The 26,448-nt window shown below is 40.9% G+C and overlaps 1 protein-coding gene across 4 annotated transcripts in view; it reads right to left on the bottom strand.

Moving 5' to 3' along the window:
* LOC114785244 (protein kinase C alpha type) overlaps positions 1-26,448 on the bottom strand; it is a 126,089-nt gene that overhangs the window by 29,789 nt on the left and 69,852 nt on the right. For 2 of the 4 annotated variants that reach the window (XM_028971197.1, XM_028971200.1), the window contains 7 exons: positions 23,542-23,653; positions 22,885-23,013; positions 10,024-10,180; positions 9,381-9,515; positions 5,735-5,828; positions 3,231-3,299; positions 39-179 (listed from right to left, as the gene is read on the bottom strand). In XM_028971197.1, coding sequence (XP_028827030.1) covers positions 39-179; positions 3,231-3,299; positions 5,735-5,828; positions 9,381-9,515; positions 10,024-10,180; positions 22,885-23,013; positions 23,542-23,653 — 837 coding nt within the window. Of the gene's footprint in view, positions 1-38; positions 180-3,230; positions 3,300-4,149; positions 4,177-5,734; positions 5,829-9,380; positions 9,516-10,023; positions 10,181-22,884; positions 23,014-23,541; positions 23,654-26,448 lie in introns of all 4 variants that reach the window. The other 2 variants (XM_028971198.1, XM_028971199.1) reach the window with 2 other exon arrangements.

Here is a 26,448-nt window from a genome sequence, read left to right as displayed (position 1 = left end):
TGTACACCCATTTTCGCAAGAGGAAGTTAACAGCTCACCTTTCCAAAGCTACCCTTCCCCAGAACAGCCAGGAAATTGAAGTCGGTGAGTTTGACCTCGTCCAGACTGGTGAAGGATAGAGTGGACCTGCTGTCATCTGAAGGCGTGATCACCTTTTTGTTTGGGCCCAACTTAGCTTTCTACAGGGAGAGATGAGAGACAAAGACATGACATGCCAGTGCACTCTGAGTCTACAAAGCATTCTGCGTTTGTAATTTTGTTGGTTAGTTGTTGATAAAACAGAGGTCGAGAAAACCACTTTTTTTTTTTTTGGAGAAAGCAATGACCTGTTCCATTGCATTCTGGGAAGGGCGTGAACAAGACATCGATGCACAGAACAGATGTAGCATTATGGAGTGTTGGAGTGTGATGGTGTGAAGTTGCGAACTACTACCCAGCTGAGATTGCATTGGAGCTGCTGAAGGCTACAAGCTAAGATTTTAATAAAATGTTGTTAGTGGTTATTATTTTAATGGTATGTTTTGATCATATATTTTATTAGATGTGTAATTCATGTGTATTCAGCTATATTACTATTCTAAATTATCTAGTGCTTCCTTATATGACACTTAATAAGGGTGTGCAACTGAAAGTTAGGGTTCAACTATTTACTTACACAGGATTAATGCGGCTATATGATTCTGTATCAATCTGTATAAAAACTGATGTTTTGCTGTGACAACCTGAAAAAGTAATCTCTTGAAAATGGGTTCCACAGTGGAGATCTTTGAAACAGTCGCCCTATGGTCACCATGTGGCTGGTGAAAACCAAATTTTGAGAACGATGACATCACAGCAGCATATTGAGTGTGGCTATTACATTTACATTTAAAGCATTTATCAGATGGCCTTATTCAGAGCGACTTACAATCAGTAGTTAAAGGGACAGTCACCCCATGGAGACACTCAGGGTTAAGTGCCTTGCTCAGGGGCACAATGGCAGTAAGCGCGATTTGAACCTGGGTCTTCTAGTTCATAGGCGAGTGTGTTACCCATTGATTACCTGTGCTAAATAAGCACTGCAGAAAAAAGCCTTTGAAATACTGGCCTACAGTGTGTGCACATGAGTGGCCTACTGGCCTGGCATATTATTACTGCAGCAGTTCTAAACCTTGTCTTTGCATGGTCCAACCAATACTGTACTCATTATTCACAAATGGGACAAGACTTTTACTTCATTTTACAGTTTTATTTATTTGGAGAAAGCATCTTAACCTTTAAAATAAGGCAAAGGAATAATTTTCATTCAGACAAAAATTACTAATTTGAGTTAATAATAATGAATTAATAGTCTTTCTTAAATGTCCATGTTATACCTGCAAATTTTTATTGTTTTGATTATGATCTTCAACAATATGTTCACCTCTGCATGTGATTAACTGTTATTCTAATAGAATCAAAAAGCGTTTACTTCTAACAAAAAATCTAAGAAAAACGTAAAAAAACAATTAATCTGTTAATTAATGATTAAGAAGTCTAAACATACTTTTTCTATGGAATTATATTATATTATTTGTTAATATTATATATATTACTTTTAATTTGATTGTACTAATAGAATTAGTTGTATTAGCAATATCAGATTCATTAGTATTGCTTAAAGGTCCCCAGACATGAAACATTTTTTGCCTTGAACTCAGCCTTGGTGCAGAATTACAGATACTCTGAGCCAGTCACACAATGAGATTTCCCCAGGACGCACCATATCGGTGTGTGTCACGTTAAATGCTAATGAGGAGAAGAGTGGCAGGACATGGAGGAGAGCGGCCTATAGAAGTTGATGGGGCATTCACGAAAATGACCTGATCAACACCATTCACCAACCACAAAACATAAAATGAACCAACTGATTGTGCAGAGTATCGTGTGATGGAACAAAAAAATACATTTGTGCTCCTTTTTACATCCAGTCACCAAGCAACTGCAATGCTTTGCATGTTTTCAAGCCATGACGGTCAGTGGAGTTTCTTTTAAGGGGAGGGGTGGGAAATTCTCTGGGTGAGCACATGAGAAATGGGAGGTAACCTTTCCCCTTATGACGACATAAGGGGACAAATTCCAAATCGATCGTCTGAGCTGCTGCTCTCTGAACGGTGAAGCAGAATGACCAAAGCTCTCTTTAGACATAGCGCCATTTCTAGTTAATAAAAGACAGGCTACAGGAACTCTTATTAATGTTATATAATCTCACAAACTGAACATTTCATTATAGGGGACCTTTAAAATGTTTAAATTAGTTGCATTAGTATTTTATTTTGAATTATGAATCCTTCCATTCCTTCTTAAATGTGTCTTCTTCCTCTGGGTCTGCAATGGCTCACTATAAACATAACAAGAACACTGTTAGTTATTAATTATTTATTATTGTTGCCACTACAGTTTGGCAAAAATACAATTTTATGAACAGGTAAGTGTTGTATGCTGGTTGTTTTCTATTCTTAAGAACATTGCTTTGTTTTTTAATAGCTTTGTAAATCTATAATACTTAACCTCAGCACTGATGTAAGACCTTCACTCACTCATGTTGATGTGTGAACATTTTAGGGAGAGTGATTTTAATATTAAAACAATTGCAGAATTCAATCCTTGATAAAGATGATGCTACCGTGCATGAATACTTAAATGCTGATTGGGTTGCTAGCTAGCCTTAGGATGTCCACAGATGAATGTTGTTTGGCCGTAATACTGCCTATTATATACAAATATTAGGATATATTAATATTATATACTGCAATATTATATACTAATAAAATCCTGAAACCCCACAATGTAAATTGTATATAAAAGATTAATGGAAAAGAATAACAGTTCCATATAGCTGGACATCTATATGGAAACACTGGAATGCAGAGAGATGCATGATGGAAATTAGCACCCATTAAAACCTTTTCAGCAGCCTGTTTTGTTTTCTTGTAAACATGCAATACGTTAACCAATTAGGTTCCATGCACAATAGGCCACGGTGCAAAACACGATGCTAGGCCTGAGCTCCACGCTTCTCATAAGAACACACACCTGCCTCTCTCGTCACCACCAGCTCCATCCGCCGCGCCTTAATCGCAAAGCGGAAGCCGGCGCTCGTCTCATTATCACCTATGCCGCTCTGAGGTGACTTTAAAGCGATGGGGGTTAATGTGGCAGCCATTCTGGACACATTCTGACGATGCAGAACCAAAGAAAGCAACACGCACCCTCAGGGGTTCCAGTATGGGCCACCTTTCCCTCACCTTCTCCTGCTTAGTTTCCTTCACCTTATCAGCCTGTAACCACAGGAGAGAGCTGACAACTCTAACACATGCACGCAGACAGACAGAAAGACATAGATAGATAGATAGATAGATAGATAGATAGATAGATAGATAGATAGATAGATAGATAGATAGATAGATAGATAGATAGATAGATAGATAGATAGATAGATAGATAGATAGATGTTGTTGTTGTGTTGGGTAAATAATGCTATATGTGATTTTTAGATTTTGTATATGTATTCATATATAAACTGAACCCATACGAAGACCAGTTTGATGAGCAGTGGGGGTAAAAACCCATTTGCTGCACAAAATATTGAAACATTATCACAAGTAAACTATATGTGTGTATGTCATTCATTAAAATAACTGAACAGTTGCAGAAATTAACAGTAAACATGGTGTTTTGCTGGCCCCGTGTGGAGACGCAATAGAACTGCATGTGAAGAAAGAGCCAGGTTCGCGTCTACAATCAGAGAAGCAGGGATTTCCTCACGGGTGGATGGATGGATGGATGGATGGCCGCATGAATGGATGAATGTATATAAAAAATGCCTGGTTGGGTGGACGGAGTGTTTTTACATCTATAATTTACTAACAACAGTCCACGAGAATCCTTTTTAATCCGCTTCGAAGGCTCTTTTGCCTTGTTTTTCCTGCTTCTGGTCGACCTCCAGGAGAAATTGTTAGTAAATTGGATCTGTCTGCAGTAGCTGGGCGCTACATGCAAAAGATCAGATAAAGACTAGAGACATAGATGCAACAGGTGCAGGAGATCAAGACAACACAGGAAGCAGGCAGAGACGGAAGAGAAGGAGAAGGCAGGGGGAGAAAAGAGAGAGAGAGAGGGGCCGGGTACCTTAAGGAGGTGTAAATGAATTTGGTCCTAAAAGAGAAAGAACAGGGACAGAAGGAGGGAAGAGGAAGAAGAAGAAATGCTGAAGCACACTGACTGAAGAAGGAAGGAAGGCAGCCGGCTGAAGACGTCCAGAGTAAAAAGGAAAGGGGGGGGGGCCAGAGAGGAGTACAGCGTTAGGTGTGAGGAAGCAATAACAGAGGAGGCAAGCGGCATAAAGTGCGTGAAAAGTGAAAGAAGAGAGGAGTTAGAAGGCATCAGAGAAATTTTATCCCCAAATATAATGAGCTTGATTGGCGACCACGCCCAAAACTCAGGATAAATTAGTGTACACTTCAATGGAGTTAACGCCCTCCCAATGGATGGGAGGAGCCTGGTCTAGTTTATTGGTTTATTTGGACTGTACTTAAACATACATGCAAAAAAACAAGAGACAGGAGCAGCCTAAATGTACAGGAGCATTTTGGGTGCACGTGTGACGTCCTGTTAAAGTTAAAAGCCACATTAAAGCCACAAACCTGACTTTGTTGTTCCAGACCGGATTTTTGTGCTTGTCTATTGTCGCCTTGATTACCTGATCGTTCGAATCTGCGTCTGTTTGTATAAATATATTCGTATACGGTCTTTAACAAACCCAATGTCTCTTATGAGGACTTTCATCTGGGTTCTAGGACATGTTCCATCCAGAAGGTTCTAGGTAATTGACAGAAGTTACCTCTAAAGAATTTGTGGGTTGAGCCTAAAACTTGGGTTGATCACCGCTGCTCTAGTGTCACCCACCAATTATCTCCATGGAGACTGTTCATGAGTGATGTTAACTGTAACCCAGCTGGCGGGTGCCCGAAAAACAACAACAGACGAAAAAAAAAAAAAACGCTGCCGGCAGGAGAGCGTCGGAATGGTAAATGTTAATCGGGGATTTCTGAGGCACTGTTGCCGTAGCGCGGTGACATTTCTGGGCCAGATTAGACCGCTCTGTGGCAGCCTGGCAATGATGGCAATGTGGCAGCCTGGCAATGATGCTGATGACAGCACTGTGCGTGCACGACATGGCGGGGGGCGGCCGTCGTCCGGTGTCTTCCCCTGGGCGGTTGGTGCAGACGTCACCGGGACCACCCCATGCCTCCCCCTTACTGCCGGGGGTTCAATGAGGGATCATTTGTGCTGTTGCCCATCTAGCTGGGCATCTTTTGGGCTGATTTGAGAACAGAAATGCCCTGACTGTACAGCACGGTGAACTACATTTCCCACAATGCATGTTATCTTCCCTACCTTCAGTATATTATGATATACCACCGCCCATTTCATTCACCCTTCTCCCGTAATCCCGCAAAGAGAAGATTGTCTGGTGACCTAAAACCAATTGATCTGACTGGCTGCTTTTGGTTTTCACCAGCACCTAACGAGACAGCTCATTATAAAATGGTGCATAACGTTGGGGTTCTGAGAGCACCGGACTGGGTTTTGAGGAGGGCCGCTTGACATTTCAGTGCCATCAATACCATGCAATTTAAATTGAACAGGTTATTTTCAAATGAATAAGGATTAATGCGGCCTCTTCCTCCGAATACTTCCTGCAAGAACTCACCTCAAACTTCTGTCGAAGCTCCACATTTTCATCGTTTTCGTCAGGGATAGGAACGTTGTAATACTCGCCTTCCTCCTGGTTCAGAAGCTTGTACCTGAAATTAGATGTTCACATTATAAACTAACATCACGTCAGGTCACACCAATGTTAACTAACACAATATAACGTAAAATGAAGCTTTTCACATTTTTAGAAGGTTACGTTCATGTCATGAGAACATTTATCACTCTCCTTCTCATAGCAATGGAATATTTATTTTATTGTGTTTTGAAATGATTCATGTTGTGGGGTGGTAGTAGCTTAGCAGGTAACACATATGAACCAGAAGGCCACAAAGTCACAGGTTCAAACCCCACTTATACCATTGTGTGCCTGAGCAAAGTTGCTAAATCCCATACATGTACATTTTATAAAGAGGTCAATTGGGAAACTGCGTTATGTAAAGTGATTCTGACACTCCTCACTCGGCAGCATCTTGTCATGTTTTATATGACATCAAACGTGTGCAGCCATGTTCCACAGAACATTAAAATATACACTTTTTCTTTTATCATGTGACACTGATCCCTTTCTGCCTTGGCAGAAATATGTTTCCACATAGACTGAACTCATTAGAATGAGAAGGATTTACCAAAACATATTTTTGTTTGTTGCGGGAGAGAGGTCCTGCCTCAAGTGGAGGAGTTTCAGTATCTCAGGGTCTTGTTCACGAGTGAGGGAAGAAGGGAGCAGGAGATCGACCGGCGGACTGGGGCAGCGTCTGCAGTGATGCGGACGCTGAACCGACCTGTCGTGGTGAAGAGGGAGCTGAGCCAGAAAGCAAGGCTCTCGATTTACCGGTCGATCTACGTCCCAGTCCTCACCTATGGTCATGAGCTTTGGGTAATGACCGAAAGAACGAGATTGTGGATACAAGCCGAAATGAGTTTCCTCCGTAGGGTGGCATGGCGCAGCCTTAGAGATAGGGTGAGGAGCTCGGACATTCGGGAGGGACTCAGAGTAGAACCGCTGCTCCTCCACATCGAGAGGAGCCAGTTGAGGTGGTTCGGGCATCTGGTCAGGATGCCTCCTGGACGCCTCCCTGGGGAGGTGTTTCAGGCATGTCTTGCTGGCAGAAGGCCTCCGGGTCGACCCAGGACACACTGGAGAAATTATATCTCCAGTCTGGTCTGGGAACGCCTTGGGGTCCTGCCAGAGGAGCTGGTGGAGGTGGCTGGGGAGACGGCTGTCTGGGATTCCCTACTTGGGATGCTGCCCCTGCGACCCGGACCCGGATAAGCGGAGGAAGAAGACCACGAGGCACTAACTTAATGAGATTAACAAATGAATGCTCCCAAGTCCATTTCAATTTGTCATGAAGGGGTAAAGTGACATGTGTCTTAGGTCCCAATACAAGCCAGTGAAAACAAAAAAGCGGTTTATCAAAGATGAAAGCAATTTTGTTAGCATAGAAAAACGTTGATCAAATATTGATTTACCTAAAGCGAATTTCCTACTTTACATGAAACAATGACATGAGGCGTGTAGAGAAAGAGACTCTGTTCTCCTGTTCTTCTCTGAGCAGAAATACAATAGTCGTAGGCAGTGGTGGCCTAGCGGTTATGGAAGCGGCCTCATAATCAGAAGATTGCTGGTTCAAATCCCGAACCCCCAAGGTGCCAATGAGGTGCCACTGAGCAAAGTCCCCACACACTGCTCCCCGGGCGCCTGTCATGACTGCCCACTGCTCACCGAGGGTGATGGTTAAAAGCAGAGGACATACAGGGAGTGCAGAATTATTAGGCAAATGAGTATTTTGTCCACATCATCCTCTTCATGCATGTTGTCTTACTCCAAGCTGTATAGGCTCGAAAGCCTACTACCAATTAAGCATATTAGGTGATGTGCATCTCTGTAATAAGAAGGGGTGTGGTCTAATGACATCAACACCCTATATCAGGTGTGCATAATTATTAGGCAACTTCCTTTCCTTTGGAAAAATGGGTCAAAAGAAGGACTTGACAGGCTCAGAAAAGTCAAAAATAGTGAGATATCTTGCAGAGGGATGCAGCACTCTTAAAATTGCAAAGCATCTGAAGCGTGATCATCGAACAATCAAGCGTTTCATTCAAAATAGTCAACAGGGTCGCAAGAAGCGTGTGGAAAAACCAAGGTGCAAAATAACTGCCCATGAACTGAGAAAAGTCAAGTGTGCAGCTGCCAAGATGCCACATGCCACCAGTTTGGCCATATTTCAGAGCTGCAACATCACTGGAGTGCCCAAAAGCACAAGGTGTGCAATACTCAGAGACATGGCCAAGGTAAGAAAGGCTGAAAGACGACCACCACTGAACAAGCCACACAAGCTGAAACGTCAAGACTGGGCCAAGAAATATCTCAAGACTGATTTTTCTAAGGTTTTATGGACTGATGAAATGAGAGTGAGTCTTGATGGGCCAGATGGATGGGCCCGTGGCTGGATTGGTAAAGGGCAGAGAGCTCCAGTCTGACTCAGACGCCAGCAAGGTGGAGGTGGAGTACTGGTTTGGGCTGGTATCATCAAAGATGAGCTTGTGGGGCCTTTTCAGGTTGAGGATGGAGTCAAACTCAACTCCCAGTCCTACTGCCAGTTTCTGGAAGACACCTTCTTCAAGCAGTGGTACAGGAAGTCTGCATCCTTCAAGAAAAACATGATTTTCATGCAGGACAATGCTCCATCACACGCGCCCAAGTACTCCACAGCGTGGCTGGCAAGAAAGGGTATAAAAGAAGAAAAACTAATGACATGGCCTCCTTGTTCACCTGATCTGAACCCCATTGAGAACCTGTGGTCCATCATCAAATGTGAGATTTACAAGGAGGGAAAACAGTACACCTCTCTGATCAGTGTCTGGGAGGCTGTGGTTGCTGCTGCATGCAATGTTGATGGTGAACAGATCAAAACACTGACAGAATCCATGGATGGCAGGCTTTTGAGTGTCCTTGCAAAGAAAGGTGGCTATATTGGTCGCTGATTTGTTTTTGTTTTGTTTTTGAATGTCAGAAATGTATATTTGTGAATGTGGAGATGTTATATTGGTTTCACTGGTAAAAATAAATAATTGAAATGGGTATATATTTGTTTTTTGTCAAGTTGCCTAATAATTATGCACAGTAATGGTGACCTGCACACACAGATATCCCCCTAAAATAGCTAAAAATAAAAACAAACTAAAAACTACTTCCAAAAACATTCAGCTTTGATATTAATGAGTTTTTTGGGTTCATTGAGAATATGGTTGTTGTTCAATAATAAAATTATTCCTCAAAAATACAACTTGCCTAATAATTCTGCACTCCCTGTATTTCAAGCTGTGCATCACAATGCATCACTTCACTTTAATATTCTTCTCCATCTATAGACTTTTACTTGTAGGAGATCATTCATTAGTTTAGAGTTGGGAGAGACTGTACTGTAGGAGCATAAAATATTTTAAGGATGGATGATGCAGTTCATAGATGGAACAATGGAATCTGATTATAGCATCAAGAAACCATTCATATGAATAATTCCAGAACGAAATTCACGAAAAACACAGACTTTGTATTATAATATTTAGTATTGTTTGAAAAATTTTGCATTATTCAGGCAGAGTGATGCATTTTTAACACACTAACACACACTCACCATCCACACACTGGCGCCTTAATCAGCTCTGACACCCCGAAGGACAGAGAGCCCATGAAGTCATTCCTGGTGGTCCGGTCCCAATCCCACACCTCTATAGACAGCCGGCGGTCTTTATCTGTACCCTTCAGCTTGCTGGATAGTGAAAACACAACACACGCACAGATATACAGAGATAAATATAGGCCTATAATATTACATTTGGAGCAACAACATAAGCTATTCATTCGGGTACAAAAAACGACAGCACTGACACAAAAAATTGGCCTCCCTGGTAAACTAGAAAAATCAGGGATTCAAAATGATTTTGGATAATAACCAGCAGTAAGGGCATGATATTTGATCAATGGTCTGGGGGTCACTGGTGCAGTGGGAGTGTTCACCCCTCAGAAGCTGGGGTTTGACAGTAGTGCCCGGGATAAGGGGCATGCCGGGCACCGTGTATAGAAAGAGCAGTAATGATGAATGATTAATATTCTATAACAGTAAAAGTAAATACAGAAACAACTGTGTTAGCAGTAAACAGGGTTTGAAGGAATACATTTTAATGTATGCGAGCTGAGGAAAACTGAAACGTTTTTCCAGTGGTAAAAAATCCAAGGTGGGACAGAAAATGATATTTTGTGAAGCAATCCAAACTCACAATGAGAACGACTCATTCCAGATGGGGTTAAGGGAGGAGCGGATGGTCTTGGTCTTTTGCTTGGTCTCGTTTTTGGGGTCAGGGATGAGCTTGAGTTTGACGTAGGGGTCGGACAGGCCATTCGGGTCCATTGGGATCAGGTTCCTTCCCTCGCCCACTGCAGAAAACATGAACCAACCATGTAGTTATGGAAACAACAAAAACTAAAATGATGCAGTATTAAAAGTAATGTTTGAACACCGAACAATGTTCCAGTAATATTTCACATTTCAGACACTCATGTTTTATTCAGTATTTCCCTCATTCCCTCATTTAATAATACTGATCAATCAGTATGAATTTTTTATGGCCTATGTCAATACTGGTTAAATTTTGTTTTAACAAATAAAACTGAATATTTCATGTACACTGAACATTTGTAATCAGCCTGTTGATGTAAGAGCATGATTTAAAATGATAATGATTAATTGGGTGGCTAATGATGTAGTCGGCCGATTAATGAACCAATTGATTAATCTACAAAGTGGCCAAATGGTGAAGATCACACTGAGTAACATCTGACCTGCTTTGGATAAAAACATCTGAAATGCAATCTAATCCGATATGCAAATTTAACATGAATAAAGAAAAAGAAACAAAATACATAGAATTTACATAGAATGGCAGTTTTTTCTTTTGGCCATCAGAGACAGAAACACCCCCACCCCCCAACACACACACACACACACACACACACACACACACACACACACACACACACACACACACACACACACAGCCAGTTCTAAAGAACTTATTTGCTTTTCAAAAGAGTTCCAGTGCAACACAAGCTAGAACCAAACGTGTGTTCATTTTATTCTGAGTTCTCACTGCATTACCGCAAATACACCTCCTCCTGATAACACACAGCTTGCAGTGTTTATTAATCAGCTGTTGTTATTAATTATAAATGTTATGAATAAATGTAGGCAGCGATTTGCGATTAAGGCGTGTTGAAGGGTTTATGCTCACACCGTCCAGATACTTCGCTTAAGAGGGCATTGATGTCCCTCATCCCTGCGCGGCGAGTTTATGAAAGCAATCAGCATCAGAACGAGCTTTGATGCCGGGTCTCCCTTAACTGCCGCCTCACAAACATCAGCAGCCGCCCCTTCAAGGACAAAAAAAAAAACATAAAATTTTTTTGGCTATCATCCAGTTAATAATGTTGCAGCCCAATAAATATAAATGAATAAATACATTTTGAGGCATTGTAATAAAATACGTGCTTTTTGAGGCCACAAGAGGGCGATATAAAATCTTGAATAGCTGATCTCACAAGCAGCTTCAACTGAACACTGCTCAGCCTCTGCAACTCAGAATATGAATTTATGTCTACCTGGAAGAAGAAAAAAAAAATATATATATATATATATATACACACACACACACACACACACACACACATATAAAAAAAAATCATCTGAGCATCTGAACATCAATACCAAGATCTAAGTCATGATGTGTTTGTATATGTGCATCCATCCGGAGATTTTTTTCAAATGATCTGAAATAATCTATGTGCATATTCTCTCAACAAATTCATTTATCAAACCAGACAGAATTTTGTTCACCTGGCCAAAAAATGTTATTTACATACAAAGTGGAATAAAAAAAACTGGCAACATTGCCTACTGACTATATTAGTATGTAATGTTTAGACTGGAAGTCAGCACAATATGGGATTTGGTGAAGTGATTACTTTCCCTCTAGAAATGAAGTCTGTGAAATATAATATAAAGAAAAAAACAAGACTGTGGCCATCACCTCGCCACATGAAGGTTATGTTTTGAATAAAAAAAAAAAAAACAGGGAGGGGGTTGGGAACACTGAAATGATGTATGCAAAGTGGGTGGCTAATGCCAAACTTTGTGTGTGTACGTGTCTTCACCTGACAGATAATGAAACCCGGCTGAATGCAATGAAATGCAATCCTGTAAATGGCCAGAATTTACTGAATATTTATTTTTTTTATGCGCCAGCATTTGCACTCAAATAACCTGGAGTGTCATCTTTTTTTTGCTGCTGTTGTCAGTTTTGGCCACCAGGTGAAGCACTGGACCATCTCACATCCAACCAGCACCTTCGCCTCTCACTGTTCTACAGCCTTGGGGTCATCTGTCCAGTAACAACCCACCTGCTGATCCCAGCACAGCCCATGGAGGCCTTAAGCAAAAATCATCTGCAGCCACGACATGAATTAACACTGATCAGAGATCAAATTTACATTTAAAATAAACCTCATTACTGTTTTTTTTATTAATTATAACAAGGGTCCCTATTGATAATCACCATTGAAAACACAGAAAACAAACAGATCCTGCCAGTTCCAATGGCACAAGGGGACAGAGGCGGTCAGGCTAACTGTTGCTTGGATACAGCGGCGAGCAGAACAGCATTCACCTTGGGCTACGATGGCAGAAGCGTTTTTTTTTTTTTATTACAGTGCAGCCTGATTAAGGACCTTCACAGAAAGCTTGCCTTGTTTCAGCGTCCAAGTTGCACCCTGCTCCCCAGGACAGAAGATTAAATGGTCACAATGCTGCAGGCGCCCTTACTCTGTGCCCTGATGTACCCCCCAACATCGCTTTCTTTTTTCCGTTTTACCATGTTTACTAAATTCACCCCGAAGATGAACTTTCATACAAAGTGTAAAAAGGGGAGGAGCCTGTAGTCATGATTGACAGCCTTCACACCCTTGTACACAGGGTATGTCAGTGGACATAAAAAACGTGACCATGTCCCCCTACAAACACCAACATGATGATGATCTGACAAGCTTCAGCATGAGCACCAGCCAATCACATCAGGTCTTAAGCAGGAAAAAATGTGAAGTATATCTCTATGGCGGTATGCAGCACCAAACATCTCAAATACACCATCTCCCATCATCAACACAACAACTCATCATTCAGAAGAATACAACACAACTTTACACTCCTTAAGTGTCCACAAGAAAGTCAATGGTCACCTCATCTCAAACATTATAGTGTTTTTGGAGATCCAAAATGTAAAGTTGTAAAGACATTCATAAAGCACTAGGTCAGAAATGTTATCTGGAGGCCTGCGATGGAATTCATAATCAATCAAAATGACCTAACATCTAGGTTTAGTATCATTTTACAAACTAAGGAGCCCTTAATTAGCATATCATTTCATATCAAGTCATTTGTCTGTTAACATTCACCAGCATCTGGTTCCCTCATCAAGATCCTCCTATGTGAAAAGTACACAGATCAAAAAGTTTTTCTTTAGTTTCTGATGTTTTGTGCCCCAGAAATTAGCATTAGCAATGTGTAATTAGCACGCTTTCAAATGAGCAGATTGTGTTCATGCTGTTGCTGAGAGGAGTAGAGCCAAAAAAATTCCTAAGACCAGCATTCATCATGTGTGATGCTCAGAAGCAGGCTCCAGCATTTCACTCCATGCTAATGGAAATATACTCATTCAAATCCAGAGGGAACTAGACAAAAAACAGTTTTTGAAAAAATTTTTCTTCTGATTATGGGTCTGCTTCCTTACCCACTATGGCCACCACTGTCCCTAAAGTTATAGCACTGCTATGATATAACTTTCATGGAATTTCAAACATCTCAACACACACGTGTGTATGTGTGCATTTCACAGCTAGTGTTCAGATCAGTGGCACACTATTCTACAAAAACGTGTCTGTGTTTGAGTAAGTGCATGTGCATGTATGTACACAAATGCCCAGAGGTCACAGAAACCCGCCCACTCCGCTGGCTCAGGTGTGTCATGCTTTTCCTCCTTGGGCAAACAGTGCCGAGAGCCCTCTCGTCGAGCTGCGCAGTGGGGCCCTCGCTCCTCAGGCCCACCCCTGCCTGGCATTTCGGAAGCTGCAAATAATTTATGAACTCAAATGCTCATCACATTTACCACCTTATGAGGGCAAGTGATGCTGGGGAGGCTGGGTCTTGGCATTAGGAGCTTTCGCGTGATGAAAGGTTGCGCTTGAGATGGAAGTGCACACAGAAAAGTACGTAACAGCCGTTATCTAGAGGTGCAAGAAATACCTGAAACCTGTATCTGTAAAAAAAACAAAACAAAAAAAAGTTCTTTTGTAATCTTACTTTTAATTAATATGTCTATGTCCATAGTATTCATTCGTATTTAACCATGTTTAAACTCTTTAAACATATTTAATTTATTTTGCAAAAATCATTATTAATATTATTATTACTACTACACAGAAAGTGGTGCTATACCTTGTTGCTGTGATTTACAGAGTTTATTGATGGGAACATTATATTTGTATCTACTGTCTCTACTCCAGCTTGTTCTGAAGCAACATTATTCAGGAGCAGCTGAAGGCAGCAGCAAGATGCAGAGTCTGAGTGATGATATCATTAGATTCATCTCAGCCAATCAGAACACCATGATATGATATAAATTGAAGTTGCACTCTGTCTTGCAAGAAACTCCCCTGAGGTGTTGAACACCAAAGTGGGTCCTGGGACACATGCCGCATTTGCTTTCTACTTTGGCTGGATTTGTTTATTCATTTGTTTCTTTCCTGATTTTTATTTGGAAGCCAGTGACGTGATGAAGCTCGGCTCTGGAGGAATGTTGGCCTGGCTCCAGGGAGGTCTGCAGCATGTGTGTGTGTGTGTGTGTGTGTGAGTGTTTGGGAAGGGGGGGCTTGGGGACAGCTTAAATACAAGTTTGTTACCTGTAAGTCTGACTCCACCCACTGCACAACAAGAGGGTGTGAGCACAGCCAGTTGAGACACTTAGTCAGTGTTGTATATGAAAAAGACATTCGGTAATAATTTTTTGTTTTTATTATTATTAATGTACACTTCATGATGAAGAGGTGTGCCAAATGGTACGCTGGATGAAACATCAGTTTGTAACCATTTTCAAATCAAACTATTTCAATATTATAAACAACATGAAATACAATTAAATCATTTCACCTCATGCCAATTAGGTTGCGCCATGGAGCCACTGCACATTTATGCCACTGGGAAACACAATACTCCACTTTCCATTCATTTGCATTGAACAGTAACTCTTTGCCATCTAAAAGATAAAATTGTGGCCGTGCCAAGGACTTGCTGAGATTTAAGTTCTTGCTTCAAGCCAGAGCCAAAATGATGTTGCATTCAAGCCATTACGATATTATGGGGAATTATTTATGTCTATGGGCATTACTTGCAGGGCTTGTTAGTGTATGGTCACTTGCATCCTCAGTATGTGACAATTTGTTAAATAATCCATAACCAGGAAATAGCATGTGTGAGAGATGTCAATCACTGGGCTCCTCCCATTTTAAACACAATCATTGAATATCAATGTCATTACCATCCTCAAAGTTTCAATGTCTCTTTATATCAAGGGGTGATAACCAGAGGGGTGTAAGTGGTTCTCTAAAAATCTCTTAAACAAGAATATATTGGTGTCCATTTGAGAGTAGGAAGGGCTTTGACCATCTTCATTTCACCCCTATGGTTCTCATCTCGATATGTTCTTCAGGCAGAAGTGTACTGAAATAGGCAGGTGTTGACATTTCGGGTGATGGCTGTTTCAAGACGGAGCGCTCTGCAATTTCCCATTCTCTCCCATTCTAATTTGCAGATTGTTTTCCCCAATGAGGGATGTGGCTTTTCCTATTCTGGGGAGACAAATGGGACATATTCTACTTGTCTGCTAATAGCAGTGCATGTGATCACGTTTGCTCAAATCTGTCCTCTTTAATTCTGTCAATATTACAATCGACCCTTGAAGGTGCCCCATTTTACAGATTTCTGCAGATTTCACAGGAATGTATCAACAAAACTGTTTAAATGAATTCTTTCAATTTATGGACAACATGTTCCATTGATATCACTCAAATCCAAAAGAAAGGTCAAAGGTCACCAAATGTAATTCAGGTTAACAGTGTCAGTTCTAGAATCTGATCTCCAGCCTTGCCAAACACAACACATCTTATACCAGAGGAACTCCACACTTGTCCAAACTTGAGAAGATTTATAACCTAAACAATGTCTAGTTAACTCACAGAGGAGGAGAACTAGACGCCAAACAAGGAGAGCGGGGAGTTACAGCGCCACTACAGGTGTGGAGGGGAGTTCAAATAACGCTTCTGTGAGGACACACAAGTGTTTTAGAAACTGAAAAGCGTTTTTTGGACTGGGCTTAAACAAGTCAGGGGAAATGAAGAAAGAAAGAAACGCAAGTCTTTAAATTTCAACAACCACAGGGGAGAGGTCCGCTTTTGGCTTTAATTACCCCGCTGTCTGTCGGGAACACTCTCTACAGACTAAGATGCTGCAATTAACACCGGCTGCCTCCCTCGAGGAACGTCTAAGTGGGAGCTGATATACCTGAAAATTCCTTTTTTTACTACATTACTTGCTTAAGAAAACTAAATGAGACACTTCTACATGCATTTGTAACACACATTTACGTAGTGTATGATTTGAGCATTTCTACACATCTCCCCATACCGACGTGTTGAATGAAGCCGTTTATCCCGTCCCCAACACACACACTCCGGCTGATTCATGCTCAAACAGGGGAGGTTTGTTTTTTGGATGGAAAGCGCATGAGCCTGAGCCAGAGGTCCTCACAAGGCCCGTGTTTGTATTCAGTGGAAACAAGGCCTGTTTGTGGACCCTCCCTCCAGTCCACCCCTTGGTCGAGCAACTCAGCCAGTGGTTTCTGCCCCTATCTCAGGCATCTGTGACCTCTGCATTTATGTGTTTTTTTCTGTGTAGTTGGGACGAATCGGATTTGTATAACAGACAGCTTCTTATTTAACTCAGTCATCTGGGTAGCTGTTGGTTTGGCTAATAGTGGCATTGAAGCTTAGTGCTGCTGTACAAAGCAGACATCACAGAAGGTAGGTCCAGATTGCCAGGGAGCGCACAGAAATAGGAGGGACATGGAATATCAATGAAGGCTGGAAAGCTAAAACATTTTTTTTATTGTTCAATCAAATCCAGAATGTGCAAACACAGAAACAGGATTTACACTGGCCAGCATGTGGCCACCTTTATTAGTTTTGCACTTTTGATAAAAAAAATCTTATATTGTTTGACTACTAAAACACATTGCCAGGACAACTTATAATCAACTAATAAGTTTGGTTAATTGCAGCATAGGCAGTGTTCAAGTGACAGAGGTCGAGTGACAGAATCAAGTTACTGGATCCGAGAGGGCCCAAGTTCATGTCAGGCCATGGCAAAACATTTAGAAGTAATGTTGTGGTCACACTTGGTCAATTTAACTAGACTGCACACATCTGAATTTTAAAGCATAAATTAGGAGTGGCTAGCCTACTTTTCATGCAACAGGTTAAGGGGTCAAATTAAATAAAGGGGGTAAAAAGGTCGATGGATGGAAGGAGGGACATTTTGCACTTTGTGTTGATCTGGTTGCAGCCTGCATGGTCTTGCTTGGCAAGAGAAGGCCTTTGCAGTGCAACAACAGTGGCCCGCAATCAATAGTCCAGGGTCCAAAGGCCCTCGAGGGCATCTAGCAGCAGTAGCGATTTAGCACTTCAGATCATACGATCGTTATGACATGCGAGATGTCAAATCTGTGTTTTAAGTCATAAATTCAATTGTATACACAACCGGGTATACTAAACAAAAGGATACATGACACAGCGCAGACATTACACAATAAGTATTGGCAGTGGTGGCCTAGTGGGTAAGGAAGCTGACTCGTAATGGAAGGGTTTCGGGATGAACCACCAGTGTGCCACTGAGATCCCATGATCAAGGTACCGTCCCCACACACTGCTCCCTGGGAACCTTTCATGGCTGCCCACTGCTCAACTAAGGGTGATGAAGGGTAAAATGCATAGGACACATTTTGTGTGCTATGCTATATATCACAAAAACAATTACTTCACATCACTATGTGTAATACTAACTTTAGAAAAGTAACATTAATACCATCTTTGAATTCATAATATATTGCTAAGTGGGTACTTATGATGCAGCTTCACTTAGTTATAATGAAATATCAGACTATCATGGAATTGCTACACCATAACAAAATATTTTTTTCAAGACTTTTTATTATTATTATTATTATTATTATGTCACATTTCTTTTTAGAACAATATAATGTTGTTTTTCATAAAGTTAAATGTTATTACAAACACATCTGGTTACATAGCAGTCTAGCAATATAATATAGTAAATATTATGCATTTTACATCCTTACTGTCCTACGTTTTGACATCATAACAATACATTTACGATTCTTAATCATTTCTCTTTATGATGGAATAGCAGCAAGATGCTTCCATAAATACAAAAACGACAATGTTATGATACATGCCACATTTTGAAAACTCACATAATAATAACTGAACCTATGAGTGATGTCTATAATGACTCTGTTGCTTAATAGTAGTGCTGTTTCTGGAACAATGGCACATCCACATCACATCAAACCCCTGCTGTTCTGTCCCTTTAAATCTCTCGCAAGGGATATTTTTAACCTCAGCCTTGTGACGTCCCTCAACTGGTCTTTTCTGCCCCCCTCGTCTGGACGCGTCAAGGCAAATTTCCTTACTGTGCTCCTGAATTCCAGGGTGATAATGAGAGAGGATATGTTAATTCAGGCTCCATTAATGCTGACTGTAGGTTATGTGAACAGAAAAAGGAGACGGCAGAGAGGTGGCGAGCACTTGTGACGAGCGGCGTCCTGACAGCGCTCTCTCGGGTTTGTGGAGAGGGTACAGGGTCGTCTCTGAGTGGCTGTTTGGTTTAGAGTTAAAAAGGGGTTCCACGGCGCCAGATGAAGGGTGGTTTTGCAAACAGTATTTATTAACATGCCGGAGTGATAAAGGACAATGGAACACTCACAGACACACACATTTGCTTTTTGACTTTATAAGACAACAACACAGTAACATCTGTATTAGAAATGAATCACAACCCTTGCCCCTGCTTATTCATTTTTTTACTGATATAATGCTGGCTCAAAACTACACGACTAAGTTAGGAATATTGTGAGAGACTTAGTGGATGCCATACATATGGTGTTTGTTTCACTTCAGACATTTTTGGGATAGGGAGGCAATTGTATTGGGGTGATACACACCTCATGTTGGGTTTTCCATGCAATGTCTCATTTTGTACAGGTGTGCCTTATATTGGGGCCAATACCAAGAGACAACCTTTCTCAATGTGGCATCAATTTGAACATTCTGTGGGTATAAAAAGCTGGTATTGTCAGTACGTCATTCCAAGTTCATAATTCGAACAGCCATGAAAACACAACGTCACCTGGCCCTGACGCGCCTTCGGGTCGGTGGCAGGCAGTCAGATGTTGCTTGTGAACTTGGTGTGTCTCAAAGTGTCATCAGCGGACTTGCATCATGACACAGAACTACTGGCAGAGTTCATGACAGACCCAGGAGTGACAGACCGCAACGATGACCAGTACCTAAAGACCTACGCACTCAGACATCGTTATGCAACTGAGACCCTGCTGCAGGCTCATTTTTTGAGATGCGAGGGGTACTAGGGTTTCCAGGGTTGCAGGTGACTCCACTGACACCAAGACACTGCTGTGAACGTTTGCAGTGGGCACAAGACCATGTGTCGCTGCACGTTCTTACATCAGAGACATCACGGAACCCATCATCATCCCCAAACTCTGCCAGCACACCCCCAACTTTCTGTTCATGGATGATAATGATCCACAACATCATGGCTCGACTTCGGGAAGTTGGAGTGGAACGCATTGCCTTAGAACAACATCGTGAGGCTAGTGAGGAGCATGAGATGTTGCTGTCATTGAAGAAAATGGAGGAAACATCCGCTACTGACATTCTCAATTTTTGTTATTGTCTAAATTTTTGGGGTAAAAAATATTAAACTAATAAAAATGGTGTTTCTTCTCATACATTCTTAGTAATATCAAAGGGAACTTTTACTTGTTTCATTCAAATTCAAAGCAAATAACGTACTGTGAGTAGTGTACACCAATGCTGGTCTCCTTCATGCTACTCAGATTATAGAGATGTCAAGTGTCAGGTGGTGCCTCCATGGATCAGACATGTTTTTCCAGCACATACCACAGACTTTCCCCTGGACTGAGATCTAGAGAATTTGGAGGCCAACGGTTCCATTCTTGAGCCGTTGTTGTAGTGTTGCAGGGCATTGTCATGCCATCAGGGAATAGTCCACTGCCATCAGGGAATAAGGTTTCCATTAAGGGGTGGACATAGTCAGTAACAATGCTTAGGAGGGTAGGTGGGCAGTTTAGTCACAATGCAATACTTTTTACTTTTACTAGAGTACATTTCTTTATAAGAATGTCATGTCTCCAGGTGTCATGGGCAAGGTGGCAAAGCTCGACATAATGAAAAGGGGATTTTATTGAAACACGGAACGAGGGCCAAAAAAGGGAACAGGAAAAAAAAAAAGTCTTATACGTGTGAATAACATCAGGAAGAAACGAAAGACAAACAGTATCAGCGTTCTTCCTGTTGCTGCATGCACTTTTTTAATGAGTATCTAATGACTGTACTCCTACCTTTCTGCATTTGCCAACATTTGACTTGTTACTTTTTTTTTAATATTTATATGCTTTATTTTTGCAAGACAGATGCCGCCAGTAGCTCTAACTCATAGCAACAATAATCACATGACACTGTTTCACCAATCAGGCGTAGCCATACAGTCAAATGACCAAACCATGGTGGCAGGCTCATCACACAGCACAGACACGGAACGAGAAATAGCAGATGCGACTGTCTCCAGTGCTAAAACCAAAGTTAACAGAAAGAATACAGAATCCCAGTCTTTCATATAGACCCTTTCAGCATTTGTTAACATTTTGTTAAATGGTGCCATGAGTTAAGTAGACCACTATAGAGGAAGTAATTAGCGTTATTGTTTAGCTGTTTTATTTAATATATCAATACTATATCATTAAAAATATTATTAGCACATATAAGATTGTACACTCAGATTTAGTCCATTAATTACTAAAAATATTATAGATTTTAAAAATAACTTATTATTATTATTATGAAATACCAGGATTTTTTTTCTGTCTGAATACATTGTTTCTAAAAAAAATAAATCCGATATTACAATCAACTCAGTACTTGAGTAGTCTTATCACTACATACTTTTGTACTCTTTTTGGATGACTACTTTTTACTTTGTACTAGAATATTATTATTCTGGAGTAACGCTACTCATACTTGAGTAAAATTTTTTGGCTACTCTACCACCTTTAATTTCAGTGTAATGCTATTGCCAATATTTGCCCAGCAGCATGTAGCTACTGTAACATGTTTGAAAATGAATGATGCAAAAGAAAATAAATGGCTTTCACTCTGGCATTCATTAATCCTATTCACCTATAAAAGTAAACCACATAGACTTTTTATTTCTTTAAACTACAAGTGCTAGATTTGTGAAATAGATCACTATTTAATTTTTTTTATCACAATTAGAATTTTGTATACAGCAATGCCACACAATACAGAGCAATGATGATATTTGTCTATGAAATATTGCGCAAAAGATTCAGACATAGAGGATAAAATCAATTCTCTTCTTTAAACCACACAGGTCGTTTGCTGAAGGGTAGAATTGCATTTTCCCTCACAAGCTCTCCAGTCAGGAAGCATTTCATTAGAGACCCTTGTAATCCCTGAAGGAATCTGTGCAGTACCTCCTCCCAGCGAGCGAGCAGTAAGCCTGTTTGCTGTTGCTGATAGGCTCATTACACAGCCCTAATGGGACTCAGATTGGAGAATACACCAGGCGAGAGGTGCATCGCCAAACAGTCTGGACAGAAGGCGAAAGTAAACTGTATTGACATTTGCCTCTGTGCTGTGCAAAGATACAACCTATTTTTCACCCTTCAAAGCAGATCCCTAGCTTCTTGTATGCAGTCTAAAAGAACATAATTGCAGAATTCCTAATATTGGACAGACTTCTAGCACCTGCAGGAGAAATTACAATTTAAAGTTTAGTTTAAGATAAGGCAGTCTGTTGTCAGAAGATTAGAAGTTTAGCAGGAGAGGAGGCATCCCTGTGAGACTGCTCTCCCATAAAGCAGGATATAACAGTGATGCAACGAATCCATAACCCTGAAAGAACTCTCCGAGTGTGAGCGGATGCTGGCAGCTCGGCTGCATATTGAGGCTAGCTCATTAGCCTCACATGGCTGTGGGAATGAGCTCATGGGAACTCCGTGAGTGAAGGTCTTCAGCATACTAATGCAACAGTGCCGCGAAGCCCTATAAGCTTTATTTTCCTGACATTCGTGCAGAAGAACAAGTAATCGCAGGTTCCCTGATACATTACAACAGACTGATGTCAATTTCCATGCTCTGGAAAAATCCAGACTGAGCCTTTCACCGACACAGAGCCTTTAAACTGGCAAGAAATTATTCATCGTCTTCCAGGTTTCCGGCAGACATTTGCCAGATTCCCTCAGAACCATGAAACACTTGCTCTACCCACAGAACCATGAAAATTTAACCCACTTCTCGAATTAAATAATTCAGTCCGACATGATCCTGACAGCGATGAGAAGAGCTGCTGGCGTAATGGTAGCGTAAGCCTGGTGTCCCCCGACACCTCATAAAACCACTATTTACACTGGATGTAGCAGTTCCAGCTACTCAGCCCAAACTGTTTAGAGCTTCAGAGACCTGCTCTCAGCTGATGCGGCCTACTCAAAGACAAAGAAGAGGGCCGTTACCCTGAAACGGTTTTCAGAAACCAATTTATGAGAACAGTTGAGCAAAATAAAACCCAAGCTTAAATCGTTCGGATTAAAGATTAGTTTCAAAGTGCTGCAGTGCCTCACCTGTGACATGCAGTTTTTCTCCGCTGACTTCAGCCTTCAAATACAGGCGTCCTCTCCGCTCGGTGTGGTCCATCCCACACAGGCTGGGCACGTTCATCACACACTGCTTGTGTACATTCATGTCGCAGGCTGCGGACACACAGTAAATGGTGTACAATTTGAAGACATTAGACTATTAGACATGTGTTCCCTTTGACTTCTAGAGCAGGTCTGCTACCCCAAGTTCAATAATCTGACAACATATTATATTGGCCTTAATTTTCCAATTACTCTATAGTCACAATCAGTGTATAATTTGTATAATAACACACTGATCACTCCAGTTCAATATTGTGACCACAGAGATACTTTAGGTTTATCTAATGTTCTCGGATGGTCTCTTGGACCATCAAAATACCTGTTTGGCACTACAGTAACTAATGAGTTTTTTACCTGAAAAACCCATCAGATGACTCTCAGACTACATAAATTTGCAGATTAAATCCTTAATCCAAATGAAAATCGTGGTTGGCTCCAGGTTTCTGTTGTTTTAATGCATTCATTGAGATTAAATGCCTCTGAAACAGCCTGAGGATGTGACAGTGCTGGAAATAAACGTTTCACACCCCCATCATGACGGTGAAGTCCTGGGAACTGATGTAAATCTCAAGCACTTACTGTCACACTTCATCCCCTGGTGGATGAGTCCATACAGAAGAGATCCACAGTGGTCACAGAATGTGGGGCTGCCATAAGTGTGGATCTTAAACTTATGCTTGCTCCTTGGGTCCTAAATACAAGGCGAAGAGGCAGAGGTCAGGGTCAACATGTTAAGGGTCATCATGACGTTGACATTCGGAGGCTTGAAGCCACAACAGACAAAATAACCAACTGAGCAACAGGTGAGGCAACCAATCATGTAACAAGATTTTGCCACCTGAGGGAGTTACACTCCCAACAATAGGGGGCAATATTCAAACCAGAAAGATGGGGTGCTTACCCACAGATCTCCTAATAAACACCTTACTCAGGTTAACAGATCTGCTTTTATTATAAGTGTTATAAACAAACCAAACCTGTCGCAAGTCAGAACTAAAGTGGTGCACAACTGGTAAGGCCATACTGCAGAAGATGCAGCAGAAGGTTTATCTCCCAAACCTTTTATAATATTATGTAGTCAGAGACATGGAAGCAAACGTGGAGCAAGAAGAAGAGTCACATTTACAGGTTTATTCACTGGCCACCACTAAAAAGAAGACAGAACACCACCCTGGGGTACCATTACTGCTTCTATTCTCAGAAGGTCTGAGGGCAAACGCAACGCTACATTTGTTCACATTTAAAGCAATGAGTGACAAATAACACACGTGAGGTTATGTACAGTGGGGCAAAAGAGTATTTGGCAGCCACCGATTTTGCAAGTTGTCCCACATAAACCTTATATACAAATTAATACATTTTTTCATACATTTGAAGTGAACCTATGATGAAACGTACAGACCTCTCTCATCTTTTTAACTGGGACAACCTGCACAACCACTGTAATGAACAAAAAGTTGAACTTGTGCGTCTCTCCAAAGCAGGGAAATTTTAGTTTGATGGCAGAATTTCTCTGCACCACCTTAAGTTGGACAACAGGGACGGTTTCCAACATTCCCGTAGGTTCATGCTGAACACTTTGTTATCATTCACTCATGTTCATCAGCATCTCATGAAGCTGCTTTAATGATGACAATAATGAACAAAGCAGCCATGAAGGTAAAAAAAGAGATTCATCAAACATATTTCACTTTCTACTGATATGAAACATATTAAATATGTTTCTTGCACTGGATTCTTCGACATTGCCACTATCTATGCTTTTAACTCTAAGCACAGGACTAGTGTACACACTAGTGTAAGGTCAAAGGATTCAATAAACAGATTTTTAAAAAGAATGTAAATTCAGAATCATTACACACCAACAAAAATGGTGCTTAGTCTCTCTACCCCAACATGCAGAAAGTAATGTCCTTAAACTCTTTAATCTAGAGCTTTTGTTCTATTTTTGTGTTCAATCTGTATTCTTGTCAGATAAAATTATCATGCTGCATGGACAGATCATGTCACAGATATTGTGTCACTCCTCAGATTCGGTGGCTGCACAACAACATCTGAACGTAGTTTAGGCTGCTGGCAGGCGTGGCGACGCCCCTCCAGGGGATTCAGCGGTGAAGCGCCTCCGTGATCTTACGCTGGAAAACATGGCACAGCTGACAAGAAACAATGAGACGCAGTCACACTATTTTTGTCTGGCCTCACAGGCTCTGGAAATTCCATCATTGATTGCTCAATGATTGTGACACCATGCGCTGAACTGATCTTTTTCTGCAAAAAATCTTGTAAACAGGCAGTGCATCTGATTAAAAGATGAATTGATACCAATATCTATGAGCATTTTTGGACAATTAAACGCACCGTTTTGTCTTACATACTGCATGAATAGGGTCGTAACATTTAGGGTTGTAACATTTGACTGGCAGGTGTCATGCAGTGTGTAAATTCTATTGCCATGGCAACAACATGTCCCTTCATTTTTACTGTTCACTGTTCCAAACAGTGGTACTTTCTCAGTGGCAGTTTTGTTGGTGCATGCTCCGCTTCGGCTATTTAGCCAAGATGGTGACCATTGAGGGTGGGACGTGACTTATGTTTTTATTTTTATATATATATATATATATATATATATATATATATATATATATATATATATATATATATATATATATATATATATATATAAAAAAAATATAAAAGATCTTACTTAAAGATGATGCAATATATGTAGATTATATACACAGCATTTATGAACAGAGATCATCATGCTCATGTAGAATGTCAGACATATTGCCACGACAAGGCTTCCATCAGAAAAATAATGTGATTATTGGATCATTAGGGCATGTAAAATCCAGAATTCCACAAGCAAGGAACAGTGGACTGGGCATCTGGAGAAATGGGACCCGTGGAATCCCATTGGACCAGTTGGTTTTCCAATGCTCAGTAGCAGAAAATGTTCCAGATTACTACTAACTGGATGTTAGTAACCAGTAACCTGCTGACTGAACGTGGGATCTTACATTTTGCAAATGCTTGTAATATTTGAGGTTATAAAATAAAAAAAATCTACTACCCAGTATATATCCCTGAAGGAAAATAATGGAAGTGCCTAGTGTGTGTGGTCACAGTCCGAAGTAGGGGAGGGGGCGGTAGGAAATACTTCACTCTCTATAATCATCACTGTGTTGCTTTCGCTTGGGAAATCATATTGCTTTTTAATAATTTACTATACGCTCATAAACAGCTATGGCAGCTTTACCTCGGAGGCTAAGGAGGCACGGATATGATATTCTTCCCTCCTTCTGTAATATCCACACCCCTCACTTTTGATAAATACATCTGAAGTGCAGAGTCTCCTTCTTTTGACTGCTCAGGCAAGTTGGAAAAAATAAATATACATATCTGACTGTGCAAAAAACACAATGCTTTAAAAAACATGCAATTCCACAGGCCATAAAATGGAAGTATGAACTATGAAAGAAGAAG

The sequence above is a fragment of the Denticeps clupeoides genome, chromosome 3, assembly GCF_900700375.1.
Source record: "Denticeps clupeoides chromosome 3, fDenClu1.1, whole genome shotgun sequence".
NCBI lineage: Eukaryota > Metazoa > Chordata > Actinopteri > Clupeiformes > Denticipitidae > Denticeps > Denticeps clupeoides.
The sequence above is the reverse complement of the archived record's forward strand: the minus strand, read 5'-3'. Positions and strand labels throughout refer to the sequence as shown.